The sequence below is a fragment of the Schistocerca americana genome, chromosome 5 (genome assembly GCF_021461395.2).
Source record: "Schistocerca americana isolate TAMUIC-IGC-003095 chromosome 5, iqSchAmer2.1, whole genome shotgun sequence".
Classification (NCBI taxonomy): domain Eukaryota; kingdom Metazoa; phylum Arthropoda; class Insecta; order Orthoptera; family Acrididae; genus Schistocerca; species Schistocerca americana.
In genome coordinates this window covers 470,849,069-470,870,297 of record NC_060123.1, presented here as the reverse complement: position 1 = coordinate 470,870,297, position 21,229 = coordinate 470,849,069, and the positions used below count along the sequence as shown (strand labels likewise).

The 21,229-nt window shown below is 42.2% G+C and overlaps 1 protein-coding gene across 7 annotated transcripts in view; it reads left to right on the top strand.

Moving 5' to 3' along the window:
- Window positions 1-21,229, top strand: part of LOC124615613 (eukaryotic translation initiation factor 4E-binding protein Mextli-like) — a 114,460-nt gene that overhangs the window by 84,903 nt on the left and 8,328 nt on the right. For 6 of the 7 annotated variants that reach the window (XM_047143614.1, XM_047143615.1, XM_047143616.1 and 3 more), the window contains one exon: window positions 6,389-6,469. The exons of the other annotated variant lie outside the window; for it this stretch is intronic. In XM_047143614.1, the coding sequence (XP_046999570.1) occupies window positions 6,389-6,469 (81 nt within the window). The remainder of the gene's footprint in view (window positions 1-6,388; window positions 6,470-21,229) is intronic. 7 annotated transcript variants of the gene reach the window in all.

Here is a 21,229-nt window from a genome sequence, read left to right as displayed (position 1 = left end):
TACTTTCGCTGCCTGAGGGAAGTAATTGAAAATTTCATCCTTCCATATCTAGACTTCCCAAATATATTGTGTGATGGTTGATACTGGTGAATTTTATCTGCATGTACCATGTAGCTATTGTAGTCTGTGATTGATGTAGTACAAGAAACACTTTCCTTTTTCTTTTCCTTGTTGTGTCAGCTTACAAACATTGTTTCCCCTTGATTGTGCATAGCACTACAAACTATACCACATTTCTTTCCTTTTTCTCTCTACTTGGAAACAGAAATGTGACCTGCCATAAGAAAGTCTGACTCCTCAAGTTTCAAATTTTTGTCTACTGTTATCATTTCTTTTGGAAAAAAGTTTCTTATGGGTAAAAATCAAACATTGAAAAATCCAGGATGGAATGTAACAATATTATGAAAAAGAAAGTTGCTACTCACCATATAGTGGAGGTGCAGAGTCACAGATAGACACAACAAAAGGACTCGTACAATTAAAGCTTTTGGCAGTTACGGCCTTTGTCAACAATAGATGACAGACTATTGTCGATGAAGGCCTTTACGGCCGAAAGATTTAGTTGTAAGAGTCTTTTTGTTGTGCCTATCTGCGACTCAGCATCTCCGCTATATGGTGAGTAGCAACTTTCATTTTCATAATGTCGTTGCTTGTGGGTAAAATAATTCTACATCCGTAAAGCCCTTTCTCTAGCAGTTTACACAAAAGTCTAAATATAAGTCTAGAGAAAAACTGATCAAAAAACAAACAGTATCTTCCATTGTGAAGAGGCACCGAAAGTGAAAAAAACATCATTTTTCCCTAGTGATATACCATCTTCAGTTTTTCCTTTATAGATTTGAAAGCACAACATGTAAAGTGTAATCGCACAGTCTATTACATATATTTTTAAACCTCACTTTACAGGTTTCAATGGCGTGTACTGCTTCAAAGAACTTCTTCCCTTGAAAACCTCCGTATTTTCATCATTGGATTGAAGGATACTGTGAAAATTTTGTTCCAGTGCACTATCAGAAGTCCTAGACTGTATAATTAGTCATAACTAGGTTCATTTCTTTTTGGAATTTTGTTGCTGTCATTTAAATGAATGTGCCTCAGAATTTTAAATAATCTTGTCAGAGTCATCACATCAGTGATCCTAGAAGTGTGAAAGGTGGGGTCTGATGATCAGAAAAGATGAATACGAGATAGGCTATAAGAACTCATTACTATTAGCACCCCTAGGAAAGCTTTCAGCTCTGTTGATGTGAGGTTTAGACATATTCCACTCTGTGATGCATATTTCATTGATTCTAAAACTATCATATCAAGAAATCCCTGTGAGAGAAACTACAAGAAAATTTCTCCAGGGGAATGCAAATTCACAGGACCTCTAGGCCAAGGGGTAAGAAAAATGGTCAAGTGTTGTATTGACATGAATTCATTCCCTGTTTAGAAACCTTCAGCTGATATTGAGTAACTACAGGCATGTTATACAGTATAACCCTGCTTCCACGTTCCCAGAATTAACATTTTTCCCACCGTTTACAACATTTTTTATTGGTCCCATCAAATTTCCTATGACCACAATGTTAATTTGCACCTGATTTTGCTTCAACATATTTAAAATTTTCCCACGATTTACGTGTTTGAGGAGAAAAAATGATGTCGCCCATCCAGTAGTGTTTACAAATATTATGTGGTTAAGTTTCTTGACACCAGGGCACTCTGATCAGTGGTTTTGAACCAGTAAACGTCTAAAAGTTGGAGCAATTTGTGCCATATTTCCCGCCGCTGCCGAGCTCTACTTGGCGTGGTGACTGATGTGAGTAACTAGGTTTTTCGAAGGAAGATATTGTGACCAATTACAACAATTTCCAAACTGTCTCTGCTGGTGATTATTTTGATTATTGTGACACCTTTGTCGAACCATATTTAGCGTGTTTTGGCGTATGGCCACTTGGAGTGCTGGTTGACACTGTCATTCACTTGGCATTGCTCAAATGTTTTTAGTTTAAACACAGTGCCTGATACTTATTTTATTCATGCTGAGCAAAATGTGTTTCAAGAATTTATTCTCGTTGTCAAATGCAGTATTTATATATATCTAAAAACAAAGATGATGTGACTTACCAAATGAAAGTGCTGGCAAGTCGACAGACACACAAACAAACACAAACATACACACAAAATTCAAGCTTTCGCAACAAACTGTTGCCTCATCAGGAAAGAGGGAAGGAGAGGGAAAGACGAAAGGAAGTGGGTTTTAAGGGGGAGGGTAAGGAGTCATTCCAATCCCGGGAGCGGAAAGACTTACCTTAGGGGGAAAAAAGGACGGGTATACACTCGCGCGCACACACACACATATCCATCCACACATATACAGACACAAGCAGACGTATTTAAAGACAAAGAGTTTGGGCAGAGATGTATTTATATATGTATTTGTGATGTTACACAAACGAGCAATGTGAGTGATAGGTTATGTGTGTGTGTGTGTGTGTGTGTGTGTGTGTGTGTGGTTTTCTACATAACTGATGACGCTTAGTACCTGAAAACCTCAAATTTATGACTACAGTGCAAGAGACACAATAACACACATACAAATACCATACAAAATACTTATTCACATATTTGCACTTCGAGAAATAATTATCATAATGCGTTTTGCTAAGCATGGAAAAATACGTAACTAGTGCAGTATTTCATTATTTAAATAATGAATGACAGCTGCATGCTTTCAAAAACATGGATTATAACATATGAAACTGAGTCAAATGTTCCTACTTTCCAGATAGTTATCAGTTCCACTTACATCAGCGGCTTTTATTAGATAGTAAAACTTCATTAGATAGTAAAAAAGTCTGTGACAAGTCTTTTGATGCCTGTTATGTACATATGTCATACATAAAGTGCAAGTGGGTATCATATACGTAACTTTAACAGCTTAAAACGTTGTTTGCCACATTTTATGTTTTTCCGCATTTTACACCATTTTTTTGAAGTCCCATGAAAAGTGTAAAAGCAGGATTTCACTGTACATTTCAGAATCTGTTATTGAAATAGAAATACCATGTATACTCGAATAAGTCACAGATTTTTTTTCCCATATTTAAGGACTAAAAGCAGGGGTGCGTGGATTATTCGAAACGAAGTTGGTACTGCTCCGCCTCCAGCAATAGGCCCCAATATACTATTGCATTGTTGTGACCTCAGTGTGTGATGCATCAGTAGCACTTTAGAAGTGAAGAAGTATTAACAACGCCTTCAAACTTGTTAATTATGGCTACAAGTTCTCGTTATTGCTCGTACACTGCTAAAGAAAAACTGAAAATTATTGAAGAAGCTGAGAACATTGGAAACCATGTAGTGGGAAGAAAGTACGATGTGAGCAAGAGTGAGCAAAACTTGGCTTCAAGAAACTAACAGTAATCGCTGGGCGTTTCGCAGCCAAAGAGCAAAGCATCCTCGAAAAAAGGCTCTGCGATTATGTAAATGCGGAGCGACAATGCGGATGCATGGTGACGAGTGAAATGTGCCAATCTCAAGCACTGGCTTTAGCCAAACAACTAGGCATTACCAGTTTCAAAGCTAGGTGGGGCTGGCTATGAAGATTTTTCAATCGAACTGGATTAGGATTCCAGAGGAAAACTACCATCGCTTAATGGCCTCCAGGCGATTATGAGGAAAAAAATAGTGCATTTTCATCATTCTGTGATAAATCTGCGACGCAAACAGTCCTATATAGTATCGCAAATTGGTACCGCGGATCAAATGCCAGTCTATTTTGAGATGTCGCTTGATAACACAGAGAACAAGAAAAGGGAATCCAGCATCGTGATACGAACTGGCGGCAGTGAGAAGCAAAGGTGTATAGTGATGTTGTGTGTAACTGGCGATGTACAAAAGCTACCAATTTGTGATATTTAAAAGGGAAACTATTTCAAAAATATCGGTGAAAGGCATATTAGTGAGAGCAAATCCGAAAGGGTGGATGGACAATGACCTTGTGATTGACTGGGTGACACATGTTTGGCAACATCGTCCTGGTGCGTTACTGGATGTACATAACATGTTGGTCCTGGACAGCTTCCGCTGACAAGCAAATGAGGAAGTGCTAGACAAATTACAATAAGAGAAAACTGACTTGGTCATTGTCCTGGAGGCCTAACATCCATCCTACCACCACTAGATGTGTGTATAAATCAGCCATTCAAAGTTGCACTTAAACAGTGGTATATGCAATAGATGGCTGATGAAAACCACAAGTTCACACTGAGTGGAAAAATCAAGCAGCTGGATTTGTCCAAGATTTGTGAGTGGATGAAAAGTGCATGGGATTCCATTCCACAACTACTGGTGGAAAAATCCTTCAAAAAATGTGGTGTCACAAATCCACTGAATGGAACAGAGGATGACGCTGTATGGGAAGATGCTGATGGCAACAATTATTCTCCTGCTAGTGATGACGATGAAAGCGATGATGAATAGAGAGGTAAGGGAGCATAAGTAGTGACTAAAATCTTTTATTGCACATATTAACATTAAATTCTTAAACATGGTAATTCCCCCCCCCCCCCCCCCCCCCCTCCTGCTGTAGGTAGGCCATACTCCCGACTGCCAGAGATGGCCAACTGCACACTGCTGAACTGGCTGCATGTGAAGATTATGATGCATTTCTTCAAACCAATTGATATTATATACAATTGTAAACACGTCATTACATTAGAACATTTTTTTTTAAACAAAACAAATAAAAGCAAAAAAATATTTTTTTCCTCCTTCAAAATTAGGGCGCACATATTATTAAAGGGCGTGGATTATTTGAGTATATACGGTATATTCTAATGCTACTTCACGGTTTGACTGAGCTTAATCGAACCTCAGTTGTGCTTGGTGGTCATTGTTGCCTCTGGAAGTTCCTACTGGAACATCCTCTGCATCTAAATCTTGCCCGTAATTGGAACCAAACCCAATTTTGACAAATGTATCTTTCAAGAGTTGTAGTTCTATCTCAGAAGGGCTCAGCCCTGATTTTTCCCCATGGCATTATGACCTAAATTGTAAAAATTGTTGTTTGTGGTACTCCATTGCAGTTCTTGTAAAAATGTGTAAAAATACAATGTAGAAGCAAGAATGCAGATTAAGACTATTTGATAATTACAGTAAATACTGAGGTACCATAACAACATAAAATAACTTCTCGGGTGTATTTGTTTGTAACTGAAATATTAGAATAAATTTGCGGGATATTAAGATCATGTATGTATTTTTTGCCCACAAAACACAAAAAATCTCATTTCACAGTGATTTGTACTAGATATAGTGAAACTGGTGGCAGGTTATTGTTAACATTTCTATATTATATCGTCATAATAAATTGACTTGACTTTCTAAATGTAAAGACTTACCAGCAACTGAAAACTTCTTTGGCTTCCCTTGTTCTATGCATCTTGCTGCTTATAAAAAGTTTACCTCACTATGTTAATTTGGGAGGATGAGGGGGGTATACAGGAGAGGGTATACAATGTAAAAGGCATATTACTATATACATAACTAGGTCTAGATTGAGTTTTAGCATCTATTCCACAATGCCAGGTCTAGTAAGCGATGACATCTCGGTCGGCGAATGATTCCAATCCAGGTAGAGAGGCATTCTCACATCTGACGATAGCGAGAGTAAACCATCCACTTCCAGTACCATAATAACTTAACTTTTGTAGAAGCACTTGTTAAGAAGTGAAATATCAAGTAAACTCTATGAAAATTGAGATTATGTGGGTGTTCTTGCACGTACGACACAAAAAAAAAATCCAATTCAAAGAGATTTGCAGTAGATACATTGCAATTGGAGGCAGATTACTGTTAAGATATTTGCATTGCACTATAAAATCACTATAATAAATTGACTTAATCTTGTGAACAGTAAGACATACCAGCAAAATCACAACACAATCCGTGCACTGAAAACTGAGACTGCTTTATGGTTACTTTGTCGACTACAATGTGGAATGGGTGCTATCATCTGTTGATAAAACAATATAAGCTCATCGTGGATGCTTTATTGGCCACAGATCATTCCCATGCAGTAGCTGAAAGCAATAGGGCATTTACAGGCATCAGATTACAGAGATTTTGAACCTTATGTACAGTGTGGTTAAAATATAGACTAAGGACCTATAAACAGTTACCAGCTAATTCATCCATAAAGGTGCTGCTACATAGCAACAAGTATGCAAGAAAACTTACCTGCACATAGCCCTTTACAGGACCAACCAAGTGCTGGACACTCATCAATCCTCATTGGTGACGTGTTATATATCTTTTTAGTTTGCAGTGTATCATTAATATTCAGATTAATATTGTGTTTGTAAATACATTCTCATGACCTCGTTGTTTCCTTTAACAGTTATAGATCTCACTGAAGATGGAGATGATACAGATATAGCATCACCTGCATCTCTAGTAACTAACAACTCGAGTGTTATTCGTAAGTTCACCTTTCTATTGAAATATATGAGTTCACAATTTACCGTTAACATTTGAATTAATATCGTGTTTGCAAGTACATTATCTCATGATTTTTGTTCTTTCCCTTAGCACTTATAGATCTCACTGAGGATGATTGACGATGATGATGATTGGATTAGGTGAAGGGCTATTAAGCACTGGAATGAATATTTAAGATTAAATTTAAAATTATGTAAAGTACTTTACATTATTGTTATTAACAAATTGTTCAATGTATAATTTGGTCCAAAGCTACTTAGTTTCCACTATAAGGGGTACAGTGTATCAAAATGCAGTAGTCTTGACATTGTGCTTCTAACAGCAGTTTACAGAGTTTAAAATTGACAGAATAATTACATTTAACAGGCATTTATTTGCAGAAGTGGTAAAAAACACACAAGCACACACACAAATATTCAAGCTTTCGCAACCCATGGTTGCTTCATCAGGAAAGACAAAAGGATGTGGGTTTTAAGGGAGAGGGTAAGGAGTCATTCCCATCCCGAGAGCGGAAAGACTTGCCTTGGGGGGGGTGGGGAGGGGGGTGGGGGGGGGGAAGGACAGGTATACACTCGTGCGCGCACACACGCGCGCGCACACACGCACACACGCACACACACACACACACACACACACACACACACACACACACACATCCATCCACACATATACAGACACAGGCAGACGTATGTAAATGCAAAGAGGTTGGGCAGAGATGTGAGTTGAGGCAGAAGTACAGAGGCAAAGATGTTGTTGAATGACAGGTGCGGTACGAGGGGCGGCAACTTGAAATTAGCGGAGGTCGAAGCCTGGTGGGTAACCTCCGCTAATTTCAAGTTGCCGCCCCTCGTACCTCACCTGTCATTCAACATCATCTTTGCCTCAGTACTTCCGCCTCGACTGACATCTCTGCCCAACCTCTTTGCATTTACATACGTCTGCCTGTCTCTGTATATATATATATGTGTGTGTGTGTGTGTGTGTGTGTGTGTGTGTGTATACCTGTCCTTTTTTTTCCCCCTAAGGTAAGTCTTTCCATTCCCGGGATTGGAATGACTCCTTACTCTTTCCCTTAAAACCTATATCCTATCTTCTTTCCCTCTCCTTCCCTCTTTCCTGATGAAGTTACCATGGGTTGCGAAAGCTTGAATATGCGTGCGTGTGTGTGTGTGTGTGTGTGTGTGTGTGTGTGTGTGTGTGTGTGTGTTTTGTTTTTTGTTTTTTTTTTTTTTTTAAATTTTATTTTATCAACATACCAGCGCTTTCTCGTTTGGTAAGTTAAAGCATTTTATATATATTATCCCACGTGGAATGTTTCCCTCTACTATATTTTTACAAAGATGACTTGACTTATTTTGTACTCTTTGTAGTTAAACTAGGTGTTAAGAAAAATACAATTTAGTGATACACCACATTAAAGATCTCTTCAGAATGCATCATTTTTAGTATAGTTTGTTGTGTTAAAAAAAGTTTTGGAGGAAATGTGACTCTGGCAGCTAAACATGTCATAGATCTTACCTTTGAGTTAGAGCTTGGCCTTATTTAATAGTTCATTATGAAAGGGAAAGGTGATACAGCCTTTAAAAGTTTTATAGAGAGCTCTAACTATTTAGTTCCAATTGGCAAAGTCACAGACTTCCTCAGTATAGCAACCACAAGCTGTGCCTGTTCATATAGGTGAGAAATGTGGGTTGCTATGCTGTCAGCTAACTAGTTTCGGCTACTTTTGAAAGTTTCTCAGCCACCTAACAACTCCCTTAGACAGTAACTGACATCAATTAGTTCTAATAAGATGGATGTAGAGGAATTATGGGCAACGTTTAAGCAGATTATAAATTGTGATCTGGAGAATTATGTGCCTTCTAAGTGGAGTAAGGGCAGAAAAGGCCCACCATGTTTTAATAATGAGATTTGGAAATGGCCGAGGAAGCAGAGGCTGTTGCACTCCCAGTTCAGTTGAAAACTAGTAAGTCACCAGGACCGGATGGAATCACAAGTTGGTTTTCTAAAGAGTACTCTACTCCTCCCTACTTCGACAGTCTTTAGTTATTTTGCTTCCCAAATAGCAAAATTCATTTACTACTTTAAATGTCTCATTTCCTTATCTTAGTCCCTCAACATCGCCTGATTTAATTTGATCCAAGAAGCCACTAAAAAAATGGGTTGGGGGATACTGCCTCATCCTCCCTACAGTCCATTTTCCGAAGTTAGACATTTTTTAACTGTTCTACCCACTTACAAAAATTTGCTTTTTGCAAAACTGTCACCATACTGTAAAATCATCGGAGGAAAGTTATAACCTGTTTTTCATCTTCAAGAAGCAAAAAACTAATAACAGAACGTTCTTCAACTAATGTGGAAACTTCATGTGAACATGACATCATTAAATGCAATAGAGAGTTTATAAACAATGTAGTTCTTATCCATCAGCTGCTCTGCTCATCCTATTGATGCCAACCTAAAATCATGAAAGTAAAAAAAAACCTTCAGATTCTTTCATTTCAGTTTCTTTAAATGTTGATTGTTCCTTATACAATCTCAACACAGAAAATAAATTTCTCTGAGAGCTACCATACAACTCTAAATGAGTTGCCGTCTCACCTCACCAACACACATCAGCAGAGCTGCATTTTGTCTGCTGGTCTGATCAAATGTGCTGGATGGACCATTAGGCTAACACCACTCAAAAATGTTGTTGTTGTCGTCGTCTTCAGTCCAGAGACTAGTTTGATGCAACTCTCCGCACTACTCTATTCTGTGCAAGCCTCACTGTCTCCAAGTAACTACTGCAGCCTACATCCTTCTGAATCTGCTTAGTGTATTCATATCTTGGTCTCCCTCTAGGAATTTTACCCTCCACGCTCTCCTCCAATACTAAATTTGTAATCCTTGTGTCCTACCAACCGATCACATCTTATAGACTAAGTTGTGCCATGAATTCTGCTTCTCTCCAATACTATTCAGCACCTCCTCATTAGTTGTGTGATCTACCCATCTAATCTTAACAAAGTTCTCTTCTTCAGAAACGCTTTCCTTGCTATAGCCAGTCTACATTTTATATCCTCCCTACTTCGACAGTCTTTAGTTACTTTGCTTCCCAAATAGCAAAATTCATTTACTACTTTAAATGTCTCATTTCCTTATCTTATTCTCTCAACATTGCCTGATTTAATTTGACTACATTCCATTATTTCTGTTTTGATTTTGTTGTTCATCTTGGATCCTCTTTTCAAGACACTGTCCATTCCATTCAGCTACTCTTCCAGGTCCTTTGCTGTCTCTGACAGAATTACAATGTCCCCAGCAAACCTCAAAAGTTTTTATTTCTTCTCCATAGATTTTAATTCCTACTCCAAATTTTTCTTTTGTTTCCTTTACTGCTTGCTCAATATACAGATTGAATAACATCGGGGATAGGTTACAACCCTGTCTCACTCCCTTCCCAACCACTGCTTCCCTTTCATGTCCCTCAACTCTTACAACTGCCATCTGGTTTCTGTACAAATTGTAAATAGCCTTTCGCTCCTGTATTTGCACCACTGCCACCTTCAGAATTTGAAAGAGAGTATTCCAGTCAACAATGTCAAAAGCTTTCTCTATGTTTACAAATGCTAGAAACGTAGGTTTTCCGTTCCTTAACTTTTCTTTTAAGATAAGTTGCAGGGTCAGTACCACCTCATGAATTCAAACATTTCTCCTGAATCCAAACTGATCCTCCCCGAGGTTGGCCTTCACCAGTTTTTCCATTCGTCTGTAAAGAACTTGTTAGTATTTTGCAACCGTGACTTATTTAAACTGATAGTTCGGTAATTTTCACACCTGTCAGCACCTGCTTTCTTTGGGACTGGAATTATTATATTCTTCTTGAAGTCTGAGGGTATTTCGCCCCTCTCATCCATCTTGCTCACCAGATGGAAGAGTTTTGTCATCGTGTGCTCTCCTAAGGCCTTCTTTCAATTTAGGTCTTTCAGTACTCTGTAAAATTCTTATCGTATCTCCCATTTCATGTTCATCTACGTCCTCTTCCATTTCCTTGATAATGCCCTCAAGTACACTGCCTTTTTATAGATCCTCTATATACTCCTTCCACCTTTCTGCTTTCCCTTCTTTGCTTAGGAGTGGTTCTCAATCTGAGCTCTTGATATTCATACAGGTGGTTCTCTTTTCTCCAAAAGTCTCTTCAGTTTTCCTGTAGGCAGTATCTGTCTTACCCCTTGTGATACATGCTTCTACATTTACATTTGTCCTCTAGCCATCCCTGCTTATCCATTTTGCACTTCCTGTCGATATCATTTTTGGGACATTTGTATTCCTTTTCGCCTGCTTCATTTAGTGTATTATTGTATTTTCACCCTTCATCAATTAAATTCAATATCTCCTCTGTTACCCATGGATTTCTATTAGCCCTCATCTTTTTACCTACTTGATCCTCTGATGCCTTCACTATTTCATCTCTGAAAGCTACCCATTCTTCTTCTACTGTATTTCTTTTCCCCGTTCTTATCAATCGTTCCCTAATGCTCTCTCTCAAACTCTGTACAACCTCTGGTTCTTTCAGTCTATTCAGGTCCCATCTCCTTCAGTTTCCACCTTTTTGCAGTTTCTTCAGTTTTAATCTACAGTTCTTTAACCAATAGAGTGTGGTCAGAGCCCACATCTGCCCCTGGAAATGTCTCACAATTTAAAACCTGGTTCCTAAATATCTGTCTTACCATTATATAATCTTTCTGAAACCTTCCAGTGTCTCCAGGCCTCTTCCACGTACACAACCTTCTTTCATGATTCTTAAACCAAGTGTTAGCTGTAATTAAGTTATGCTCTGTGCAAAATTCTACCAGGCAGCTTCCTCTTTAGTTCCTTACCCCCATTACATGTTCACCTACGACTTTTCATTCTCTTCCTCTTACTACTATCGAATTCCCGTCCCCTATGACTATTAAATTTTCATCTCCATTAACTATCTGAATAATTTCTTTTATTGCATCATACAGTTATTCAGTCTCATCGTCATGTGCGGAGCTAGTTGGCATAAAAACTTGTACTACTGTGGTAGAAGTGGGCTTCGTGTCTATCTTGGCTACAATAATTCGTTCACTCTGCTGTTTGTAGTAGCTTATCAGAGTTCCAGGTTTTTTTTTTTTTTTTTTAAATTTATTCATTATTAAATGTATTCCTGCACTACACTAATTTCATTTTATATTTATAATCCTGTATTCACCTGACCAGAAGTCTTGTACCTCCTGCCACTGAACTTCACTAATTCCACTATGTCAAACTTTAACCTATCCATTTCCCTTTTTAAATTTTCTAACCTACCTGTCCAATTAAGAGATCTGACATTCCATGCTCCAGTCTGTAGAACACCTGTTTTGTTTCTGCTGATAATGATGTCCTCCTGTGTAGTCCCTGCCCGGATATCCAAATGGGGGACTATTTTACCTCTGGAGTATTTTATCCAAGGGAACACCATCATCATTTAACCATATAGTAAAGCTGCATGTCCTCGGGAAAAATTGTGGCTGTAGTTTCCCCTTGCATTCAGTCGTTCGCAGTACCAGCACAAGAAGGCCATTTTGGTTGATGTTACAAGGCCATATCAGCCAATCATCCAGACTGTTGCCCCTGAAACTACTGAAAAGGCTGCTGTCCTTCTTCAGGAACCACACGTTTGTCTGGCCTCTCAACAGATACCCCTCCGTTGTGGTTGCACATACGGTACAGCTATCTGTAACGCTGAGGCACGCAAGCCTCCCCACCAACGGCAAGATCCATATTTCATGGGGGGCATGTATGCTGTCGAAACTGATAAACTCTGTGTAACACATAAAATAAAAGGAGTGAAATGTTAATCAGCTAAGGAATTAACTACTAGTTATTATAGAGAATGTGTATTAAACAGTGTTGATAAGTTGACTTTTCAGTGTCTTTAAGAGATTGTGGGTGTTCGCTGGTGGAGCATAGCCTGCTGGGGTGAGTCAAAAGCTGTTTGAAGGTACCACTATTCCTTTATTACTCAAATAGTTTGTATGACAAGCTCAAGCCCACATCTGGTGGTGCTGGAAGGTGGATCTCAGCACACAGAACGGGTGGTGAAGTGTTGTAGTGTGTTACTAACAGATGATATGCACAGTCCAGCCCAGGTGTGGCATGACCTTGCGTAGTCAGCATACCTGGCTCAAGTTTGATGTAGCAGGCTATTGTGGTCTGCTGAGAATGAGACAGCTGGCTGGCGGCAACTGACACTGGCAGGCGTGCCAGGAGCTCAGTGGTCAGGAGGGCCTCAGTTCGACCGGTAGTTACTGTACCAAATAAGAGCTCGGGTAACAGTGGTGCTTACAGGTTCTGTTATGATTACAAGTGCAGATCTTTTATCAAACATCACCACCAACTTGGCTAACATGGGCAGTCATTATTTTGCAACTATGGATTTGCAAAGTAGGTGTCTTCAGTTGGAGGTTGTGCTAGAGGACAGATCTAAGACCACATTTACAGTTCCACCTTGTGACTTACCAGTCCTGGCAAATGCTATTGGGCTTGAAGAATCGCTGATGATGTAGTATTTTGTAAATAACATATCTGATGACCAATATAATATGTGAAAGCTTAGCTTTTCTTGTAGCTATACTGTGTCTATATTAATTTAAACCATTAACTTTTTGTATTTATGTTATGCTACTTAAGAGATGTTGCTATTAGTTGGCGAGATCGTGACATGAACTGTGATTGGCTTACAAAAGTGTATAACGCAATCTCGTTTTCAGTGCATCGGAAACTACTGTGCATATAAGCTGGAATTTGTATGTATACTTCCGTAATATGAAAGTATACGGTGTATGTGTTGTCATGCATCGAAGATCCTTCCAAAGTGTGTTGCTTTTTGCTGGGTTTAGTTTCCTAAAGTTTTATGCCGGTGTATAAGGCCCATACTATTCAAAGGATCGGTAAGCTTTACAGTTCCAATGGAAAGTATATTGTCACTTTAACATTAAAAAGATATGTACTTTCACCCTGAAAAAAGTGTATTATTAACCGGAAAACGTGGGAGAAATCTGTGAATATACCCCCCCTCCACATATGTTCTGCATATGACATCATTGGGATGGTACAGCACGAGGCTTATAAACTGTGAGCCAGAAGTCCCACATTATTCCTAACTGCACTGTCCATTGAAAAATATTAATAGCCTCCTGAATATTTTCACATACCTTTCAACACATATTTTCTTTCTGTGAGGATAGTTTGTAGTTCCTGATTTCTTCACAGTGCTGTTGCACAGTCAGCATATGGCAAAGCCGGAGAGACTTTCCTGGAAAACTACAAGTGGCAAGTACAACATTACTTCCATTGGTGACCCTCATGTAAGCAAGTACATTCTCAGGTTTGTGGTTTGAGGGGTTACTGAGTGACAAGAAGTCAATCTTGTCATATGAATATTTTGGATTAACACTGTATTAATATATGGAGTGGAACAACCACATAAGTTCAGTTGTCTGCAAAGGAAATGGCAGACCAAGCTGCATTTGTAGAATACTTGAAAACTGCTGTCTTGTCTACAGAAGCGATTGTATAAAAAATGCTTATATGATCTATATTTCCATACTGACAAAGTGTAAGACAGCGCTATCAGGCTGGACTAATATGAGACACAGATCATATGTGATGGGTCATGCGAATAAGACTCTCCTTGACTGCCAAGAGAGTAATAGAGATGTTAAAAAAAAATCTTAATTGGCACACGCTCAAAGATTGCTGCACATCATGCAAATACTTGATACCTGAATAATCCTGAGGCTCATACATTTCAACCTGCAGATGTTATGCAGATAAAAATCAGGCAAATAACAGCATGGCTACAGCCATGTAAACATCACTTTTCCCTTGCTCAATCTGTGAATGTGTTGTCATACATGATACAAAAAGTACTCTCTATGACTCACCATAGTGATTTGCGGAGTAAGATGTAATCATCATCATCCTATCTTCCCATATTATATCAGTTCAGAGCACTGTCAAGCTGAGGTTGACTTTGTTGTCTGAACAGCTGTACCAAGTGAACATTAATGGTGTGAATCTGAATAATAGCAGTCCTGACCAATCACCGTTTATGTAACTGATCATCTTTTGTGAAGTTTTTACACATTGCAGAACAATCCACGTATGTACTCCCATTTCTCGGGGTCCAGCAGGCATAATATCGTGGCAAGCAACCCTACCACCACCATCAGGTGCAAATCTGTCAGTGCACCTGATAATTGCAACAGTGTTTGCTGTAATATTATGCCCATTAGACACCAAAAACCAGCTATAAATCAAGGGACTTTTCTGTCAACAAATATGCAGGGAACAGCTAAAGAATAACTTCTTTCACACACCTATGAGTGCTACCCAGCAACTAGATCGTCCTCTTCTTAACATTGCTATAGAATTCAGGCTTCCTATAAGCAGTGGAAATCCGTTCCATCCCCTCCTGCGGATCCGGGGGCTAGAATAGGCCCAAGGTATTGCTGCCTGTCATATGAGGTGACTACAAGGAATTTCAAACGTTTCGGCCTTTATGTGATGGTCCCCTGTAGGATTTGACCTCTATTCTTCAAAATTTTCCTGAAGAGCAAGCCAATTGGAGAAGGGCGCCTTACAAGGTGCATCGTGTCCATCGTGCATTGAGATCTTTAGCCCACTTTCTCGTCGCATTGCAGTTCTGCCCATTCTCCATCTCTTGGGTGAAGACACCTTCCTGGGTGTGTTTTCCCCCATGCACTATGCACTGTCAATTTCTGCGTCGACGATGACCATGGACTTATTTGCACCTGATATCCATCACGGTAGCCAGTCCGTTGTGGTGGGTATGCCATATACCCTGTTGGCTGTAGCCCCCTGACCACACAGGGATAGCTCTGCTGATGCCTGTGCCGTTACTCCCCACGTATGCCAAGGGGTAGATGGACATCCCCCTGCGGCATCGGGACTCCCGGCAATGGCCATCCTGCCAGGTGGCTTTTGCTGCGGCTGGGTGGCGCCCATGGGGAGGGCACGTGGTCGGAGTGGATGGCATCAGGGCGGATAACACACAAAGCGTAGTCCATCATCTCTTGCTGGTGGTGAAACACCAGCAGTCTCTAAACAATCAAGAGTTCAATCAACGCACAGAAGTACGACCCCAAATCGTTCCCCTCCATGGCCACACTATGGGAGGAACGTCAGGCTAAGGATGGCAGCGGATCTTACTTCACTCGGTACCTTGTATGCTCAAGAGCTGATGGGGAATCTTTCAAGACGATGAAGCATCAGTTTTTTGTTGAACATTTAGAGGACAAGTTCGGGGAGGCGGCGGGCTTGTCCAAAATGAGATCTGGGTCAGTCTTGATCAAAACAGCATCCTCCGCCCAGTCACAGGAGTTACTCGCTTGTGACAAGCTGGGGGACGTTTCTGTAACCATCACACCCCATAAGAGCTTAAATATGGTATCATATTTCACAGAGACCTTCTTTTGCAGTCTGACGATGAGTTGCGCGCCAACTTAGAGCGCCGAGGTGTACATTTCTTCCGGCGTGCCCACCGGGGTCCGAAGGATAATCAGGTTGCCACCGGTGCCTTCATCTTTGCCTTTAAGGGTGATACATTGCCCGAGAAGGTCAAGGTGATGGTCTACTGGAGTGATGTAAAGCCCTATATCCCTCCTCCAAAGTGGTGCTTTAAGTGCTGGAAGTTCGGCCATATGCCTTCTCGCTGTACTTCCAGCGTCACTTGCCAAGATTGTGGATGCCCATCACATCCCAATACTCCATGTACCCTGCCTCCCATCTGTGTCAACTGCGGAGAGCGCCCTTTGCCTTGCTCGCCTGACTGCAGGATTCTCCAGAAAGAAAGTAAAATCATGGAGTACAAGACCCTGGACCGACTGACCTACATTGAGGCTAAGAGAAAATTTGAACACCTGCATCCTGTGTGTACGACATCGTCTTAAGCCGCTACTACAACAGTTCTGGCACCAACAGCTCTGCCAACCCGGGTCACCTCTCAGAGCCGGAAGACTACACCTGTCCCCTTGATGGTGGGGGGCATTTCCCTCCCTCTTGCTCCTGCACCACCTACTTCGGGACAACACCCTCCCCCCCAACCATCGTGGACGTCCATCCCCACTTCTAAGTCAAAGAATATGTCGTCTTCGGCTTCTCTCACTAGGAAGGGGTCCCTTGGGTCACTCCTTTCCCAGGTTTCTTGTAGTGGGAAAGATGACACCCGCCAGTGGCTGAAGAGCCCAAAAGCAGCTGGTCGTAGGACTTCATGCTCATCCTCAGTCCCAGAGACTGTGCTAGTGAAGTCCCCCCAGCCAGGGAAACCCAGGAGCAGCAAGAGAAATCAAAAAAGAAAACCCCTAAGACCAAAGAAATTTCGGTGGCACCCACATCACCGCTACCTACAAATTCTGTGTCTGAGGATGGGGTGGAGATTTTGGCATCCGCTGAGGACCTAGATCTCGTCAGACCCTCAGACACAATGGATGTAGACTGCTCAGGCAATAAATCAGTGGCAGCAGGTGACTGAGGCGTAAACTGCCTTGTTGAATGTTCCATGCCTACCCAGTCTCACGATGTCATCCTCCAGTGGAATTGCGGCGGTTTTTTCCACCGTCTGGCTGAGCTACGACAACTGTTAAGCTTTACACCTGCTATCTGCATTGTCCTCCAGGAAATCTGGTTCCCAGCAATGCGGATCCCTGCCCTCCACGGCTATAAGGGATATTACAGGAACCGTAGCGACTATAATTGACTGTCAGGTGGAGTTTGCGTTTATGTCCTAAACTCGGTCTGTAGTGATCATGTACCCCTTCAAACCCCTCTTAAAATTGTGGCTGTCAGGATAAGGACGACACAGGAAATAACTGTCTGCAATGTATATCTTCCTCCAGATGGTGCAGTACCCCTGAATGTATAGCTGCATTGATTGATCAACTCCTTAAACCTCTCCTACTTCTGGGAAATTTTCAAGGCCCATAAACCCTTGTGGGGTGGTACCTTGCTTACTGGCCGAGGCAAAGACATCGAAACTTTACTGTCGCAATTTGACCTCTGCCTCTTAAATACTGGGGCCGCCACACATTTCAGTGTGGCTCATGGTAATTACTCAGCTATTGATTTATCAATTTGCAACCCAGGACTTCTCCCATCATCTATCTACTGGAGAGCACGACTTTGTATGTGGTAGTGACCATTTCCCCATCTTCCCAGTGTCAGGGGCACAGGCACCTGACCAGATGGGCTTTGAACAAGGTGGACTGAGGAACTTTCACCTCTGCTGTCACCGCTGCATCTCCCCTATATGGTAACATCGATGTGATGGTTGAGCAGGTGACTAAGACAATTGTTTCTGTGGCAGAAAATGCGATCCCTCGCTCTTTAGCGTGACCGAGGCATAAGGCAGTCCTTGGTGGTCGACGGAAGTCGCTGAAGAAATTGAGGAGTGTTGGCGAGCTCTACAGCGGCATAAGTGGCAGCCTTCCCTGGAGCACCTCATAGCCTTTAAACAGCTCCGTGCCCATGTTCGCTATCGTATCAATTAACGGAAGGAGGACTGTTGGGAGAGAAACGTCTCCACCATTGGGTGTCACAAGTCACGTTCCCAAGTCTGGGCAAAGATCAAAAGTCTTTTCGGGTACCAGGCCCTAACAGCTGTCCCTGGTCTTTTCTCAAATGGTGAGTTATGTACTGACACAAATGCGATTGCCGAACATTTTGCTGAGCACTATGCTTGAGCCTCTGTGTCGGAGTATTACCCCGAGCCTTTCGCATTCTCAAACGGTGGCTGGAAGGGAGTGTCCTCTCATTCACTACACACTGCAGTGAATCCTATAATGCCCCATTTACAGAGTGGGAGCTCCTCAGTGCCCTTGCAAATTGCCCCGACACAGCTCCTGGGCCTGATCGCATCCACAGCCAGATGATTAAACATCTCTCATCTGAATACAAGCGACATCTTATTGTCATCTTCAACTGGATCTGGTGCGATGACGTTTTTCCATCGCAACAGCGGTAGAGCACCTTCATTCTGGTGCTCAAACCGGGTAAAAACCCGCTTGATGTGTATAGCTATCAGCCCAACAGCCTCACCAATGTTCTTTGTAAGCTGCTGGAACGTGTAGTATGTTGGCGGTTGGGTTGAGTCGGGTCCTGAAGTCACGTGGCTTGCTGGCTCCATGTCAGGGCAGCTTCCGCCAGGGTCGCTCTACCACTGATAATCTTCTATCAATCGAGTCTGCCGTCCGAACAGCCTTTTCCAGACGGCAACACCTGATTGCCGTCTTTTTTTTTTTACTTACGTAAAGCATATGACACGACTTGGCGACATCATATCCTTGCCACATTGTATGAGTGGTTTCTCTGGGGACCACTCTCGATTTTTATCCCAAGCTTCCTGTCGCTCTGTACTTTCCGTGTCTAAGTTGTGGCCTCCCATAGTTTTATCCGTATCCAGGAGAATGGAGTCCCGCAGGGCTCTGTATTGAGTGTCCCTCTATTTTTAGTGGTCATTAACAGTCTAGCAGCAGCTGTCGGGCCCTCCGTCTCACCTTCTCATTATGCAGACGACTTCTGCATTTCGTACTGCTGCTCCAGTACTGTTGCTGCTGTGTGGCGCTCCCAGAGAGCTATCCACAATGTGCAGTCATGGGCTCTAGCCCACGGCTTCCAGTTTTCAGCCGCAAAGTCGTGTGTCGTGCACTTCTGTCAGCGTCATACCATTCATCCGGAACCCGCGCTTTACCTTAATGACAATCCACTCACTGTAGTGGAGACATATCAGTTCCTAGCACTGGTTTTCATTGCTCAATTGACTTGGCTTCCTCATCTTCATCAGCTTAAGCAGAAGTGCTGGCAGCACCTCAATGCCCTCCATTGCCTGAACAACACCAATTAGGGTGCAGATCACTGTACACTGCTGCAGCTCTACAGAGCCCTTGTCCAATCCCGAATTGCCTATGGTAGTGTGGTTTATGGTTCGGCAACGCCTTCAGCATTGCATTTACTCAACCCTGTGCTCCACTGTGGGGTTCGATTAGGGACAGGAGTTTTTAGGACGAGTCCGGTTACCAGCGTACTGGTAGAGGCTGGTGTCTCTCCGCTGTAGATAAGATTTGCGCAACTACTCGCCAGTTACACAGCACACATTCATAGTTCCACTAAGCATCCGAATTACCGTCTCCTTTTCCCACCCGTGGCAGTCCATGTCCCGCATCGGCGGCCCAGATCGGGGTTAATGATTGTGGTTCGCGAGTCGTCCCATCTCTTCGGACTGGAGTCCTTCCCTTTACCATCTCTGCATGCGGGCCGTTATGCCTCCATGGTGTACACCTCGGTCACAGCTTCGTTCGGACCTTTTGCATTGCCCTAAGGACTCTGTTAACCCCGCCGCTCTCTGCTGTCACTTCCTCTTTGTTCTTGACATGTTCCAGGGCTCTGAAGTGGTTTACACAAACGGCTCAATGGCTGATGGTCATGTAGGCTTCGCATATGTTCATGGAGGACATATTGAGCAGCACTTCTTGCCGGTTGGCTGCAGTATTTTCACTGCAAAGCTGGCAGCCATATCTCACGCTCTTGAGTACATCTGCTCTCGCCTTGTCGAGTCATTTCTCCTGTGTGCTGACTCATTGAGCAGCCTACAAGTTATTGACCAGTCCTACCCTCACCACCCTCTGGTAGCATCCATTCTGGAGTCCATCTGTGCCCTGGAACAGTCCTACAGTTTTGTGGGGTTTGTGTGGACCCCAGGACATGTCAGAATCCCGCTAACGAACTTGCTGACAGGCTGGCCAAACAGGTGACGCGGAAACTGCGTCTGGAGATAGGCATCTCCGAAGCTGACCTGCGTTCTGTCTCACACCGCAGGGTTTTCTGGCTTTGGGAGACTGAATGGCATAACAGCACTCACAACAAACTGCATGTCATTAAGGACACTATGAATGTGTGGAAGTCTTCCATGCAGGCCTCTCGCAGGGAATCGGTTGTCCTGTGCCGGCTCCACATTGGCCATACGTGGCTAATGCGTGGTTATCTACTCCTATTCTGTCGCTGTGGCTCTCAAAAGACAGTCATCCACCTCTTGCTGGACTGCCCACCTTGACGCTCTGCGGCAGACTTTTAACTTACCCAGCACCCTGCCTTTGGTGTTGCGCGACAATGCCTCCACAGCAGCTTTAGTTTTACGTTTTATCCGTGGGAGTACATTTTATACTTCTTTTAGCGCATCTCCCTCTGTGTCCTCCACCCTAGTGCTTTTATGATGGAGGTTTTAATGTATTGCAGAGTGGCTGCCTTTCCCTTTTTATTCTCGTGGTTGGCCAGCCACTGTAATCTGTTTTCATGTTTTGCTCTCCCATTTCCAGCGTCTCTCTGTTGTTTTCTCGTTCTCTTTTGTTCCTTTTAGTGTTCATTGCCTTCCCTTCATTCTCGAGGCTTTTCCTCTCTTTCCGTTTTGTGTTGTATGTTTCGTCTGTTTTATTCTCACACTTGTGGCATTGTTTTATTAGGAACAAGGGACCGATGACTTCGTAGTTTGGTCCGTTCTCCCGCCTTTAAACCAACCAACCAAATCCACTCCATCATTGTTGCTTCTGCAAGTATTGAAATTTCATCTTCATTGAACTATAAACAGGTGGCTATACTTTTATTAAAAGTTTAAATGAAAAGTTAGTTGAGTTCTTAACTAGCTTCCTCTCTGCCTGATGGGCATATATTTTACTCA